Genomic DNA, 2,330 nt, shown 5'->3' with positions numbered 1-2,330 from the left:
CCCCCCCCCCCCCCCCAACCTACTCAACCCAAAACCCTTCCTGACAAACTGCGAAAGACTGTTGATCGTTCTCTTAAGCGACTTGCTCCGGTAAGTTACACTACAGCTGGGAGACCTACCATTCACATCCCGGACACTGTTTTCCAAAGAGGTGCAGAATTACACAAGGATTTCATACTGTGCTTCTTTAATGGAAGACCTCCCCTGTTCCACCAAATTCAAAGTGTTCTCAATCATATATGGGNTTGAGGGCTTGGGCAAAACAGCTTCCAGTGCTTTGGTCTGCTCAGGGCTCAGCGAGTCCGGGAAATCCACTGTGAAGTGGATGTACAGCTTACCCTTCATGAACGGCCTCTGGTATACCGGCATTCCCTCGTCGCTTATGGCCTTGTATGAATCTGTCAAGCACATCAAGATAAGTCAGCATGTTTCAATGAAAGACAGATAACTGCAAAAAACAAAGGGGCATTATGATGCATCTGAATACGTACCAGGTTTCACGACCTCCCCAGGATTAGATTTAATGAGAAGACTTCTGCCATCTAAGTGAGTCAGAACAAATTGGAAGCCACATAAAGCTTCTGTTAGAGAAAGCGTGTGTTCCACAAAGAGGTCTTCTCCCTTTCTCTTGAACTTTGGGTGCTCTTTCTGCTGAAGGACAAACACTATATCTCCAGTGACAGTGTCAGGCTGTTCCAACAATAAACAAAAACAGTTTAAGTCACAAGAAGGAGAAAAAGAAACAAGAGTAGTCAAAGCAGGAGTAAAATGTCTGAGGGTACATACCGCTTCATCTGCTTGTCCTTCGAATGTGATCTTCTGACTGTGTTGCATTCCCTTCTCCACATTCACTTCAAGCACCTTCTTCTCAGGAATAACCTTGTCTCCTTTGCATTGTGGGCACCTGTCCCGATCATTGATGGTCTCACCTGTTCCTTTGCATTCATTACATGCATGCTGCATCTGCTGGATCATTCCAGGTCCGAGCTGCCTAATTGAGACCTTCATACCTGTACCCTGACACCCACCACATTTCAAGGAGGCTCCAGACTTTGAACCCTTTCTGCAATCATAAATAACAATCACAAATTAACAACCTTTTCAGCATCTGGTGTCCAAAAAAGTTGGAGGAATAAACTAAGAATGATTTTGAAATAAAGGACATCTGTCAAAGCTTCACCTAAGTTATATTATTAGGTGAAAGAATGAAGAAGAAGAAGGTACTAACCCGTTACACTTGGAGCAGAGAGTATTCCTAGAAAGTGAGAGCTTCTTCATTGTTCCAAGGTACACATCCTCCAGAGAAACCTTCAAGGGATGAACAACATCTTCACCACGCCTCTGCCTCCTTCCCCGGCTACTACCACCTAATCAAAAACAAAGATACTCAAAATCAATCAAACGAAAACTCGCAATTGTGATAGCTCAGAGCAAAAAGAATGTCCAAGAGAGAGTCACCTCCAAACGGGCTTCCACCAAAGAAGGATGAGAAAATATCAAATGGATCATGTCCACCGCCTCCACCACCCAATCCTTCCTTGAGTGCATCCTCTCCATACTGGTCATAAATCTCACGCTTCTCCGGGTCACTAAGAACTTCATAAGCTTGAGCTAACTCCTTGAACTGCAATCAAATACATGAATTAAACTCAACTCAAAATCACAAATTAACTCATAACACCACAAACCAAAAACTCAAAAGACTCCATAACTTGACAAAGCAAACAACTTTAACCCCTCAATTGTCAAGAAGATGCAACACCAATCCAATCCAACAGAGCTTAAACAAAACATCTAGACCTTGAACTCTCCACAAAAGCTCATAACTTTCACCACTTAGTACGAAAAATATCTCAATTAAGTACATCTAACCTCAACAAAAGCATATAAATTCAGGAAAAAACTCACAACTTTATATTTCAGATCGGATCAAAATTCAAACATCAAAAAGCTCACAAGACATCAACCAAATCGGAGAAAGCACAATCCAAGTAAGAAAACCCAGATCGAAATTGACAGAATCTGAAGCGATAAGGAAAAGGGATCTAAAAAGATTGAACCTTCTCTGGATCTCCACCCTTGTCGGGATGGTTCTTGATAGCGGCTTTTTTGTAAGCTTTCTTGAGATCTTCAGGTGATGCGCTCTTAGGAACACCTAAGATCTCGTAGAACTTAGTGTTGTCGCTCTTCTTCGAGGGTCCTCGCCCGAACATCTTATCGCCCTTCTTACGAAAACCCTAGAGATCGAAGGGAGAGAGAGAGAGAGAAAGAGAAGCGCCTCTTCTCTTTCGATGGCGGAGACGAAGAAGAAGAAGAAGAAGAAGAAGAAG

The 2,330-nt window shown here is 42.8% G+C and overlaps 1 protein-coding gene across 1 annotated transcript in view; it reads right to left on the bottom strand.

Annotated features, from left to right (window-relative positions):
• Positions 160-2,330, bottom strand: part of LOC104712011 (chaperone protein dnaJ 3) — a 5,502-nt gene continuing 3,331 nt past the window's right edge. Inside the window, exons 2-7 of the mRNA XM_019230047.1 lie at positions 2,061-2,330; positions 1,459-1,624; positions 1,229-1,367; positions 787-1,063; positions 492-690; positions 160-398 (exon numbers count right to left, since the gene is read on the bottom strand). Of these exons, the coding sequence (XP_019085592.1) occupies positions 160-398; positions 492-690; positions 787-1,063; positions 1,229-1,367; positions 1,459-1,624; positions 2,061-2,213 (1,173 nt within the window). The 5' untranslated portion in view covers positions 2,214-2,330. The remainder of the gene's footprint in view (positions 399-491; positions 691-786; positions 1,064-1,228; positions 1,368-1,458; positions 1,625-2,060) is intronic.

The sequence above is a fragment of the Camelina sativa genome, chromosome 9 (assembly GCF_000633955.1).
Source record: "Camelina sativa cultivar DH55 chromosome 9, Cs, whole genome shotgun sequence".
NCBI classification, from domain to species: Eukaryota; Viridiplantae; Streptophyta; class Magnoliopsida; order Brassicales; family Brassicaceae; genus Camelina; species Camelina sativa.
The sequence above is the reverse complement of the archived record's forward strand: the minus strand, read 5'-3'. Positions and strand labels throughout refer to the sequence as shown.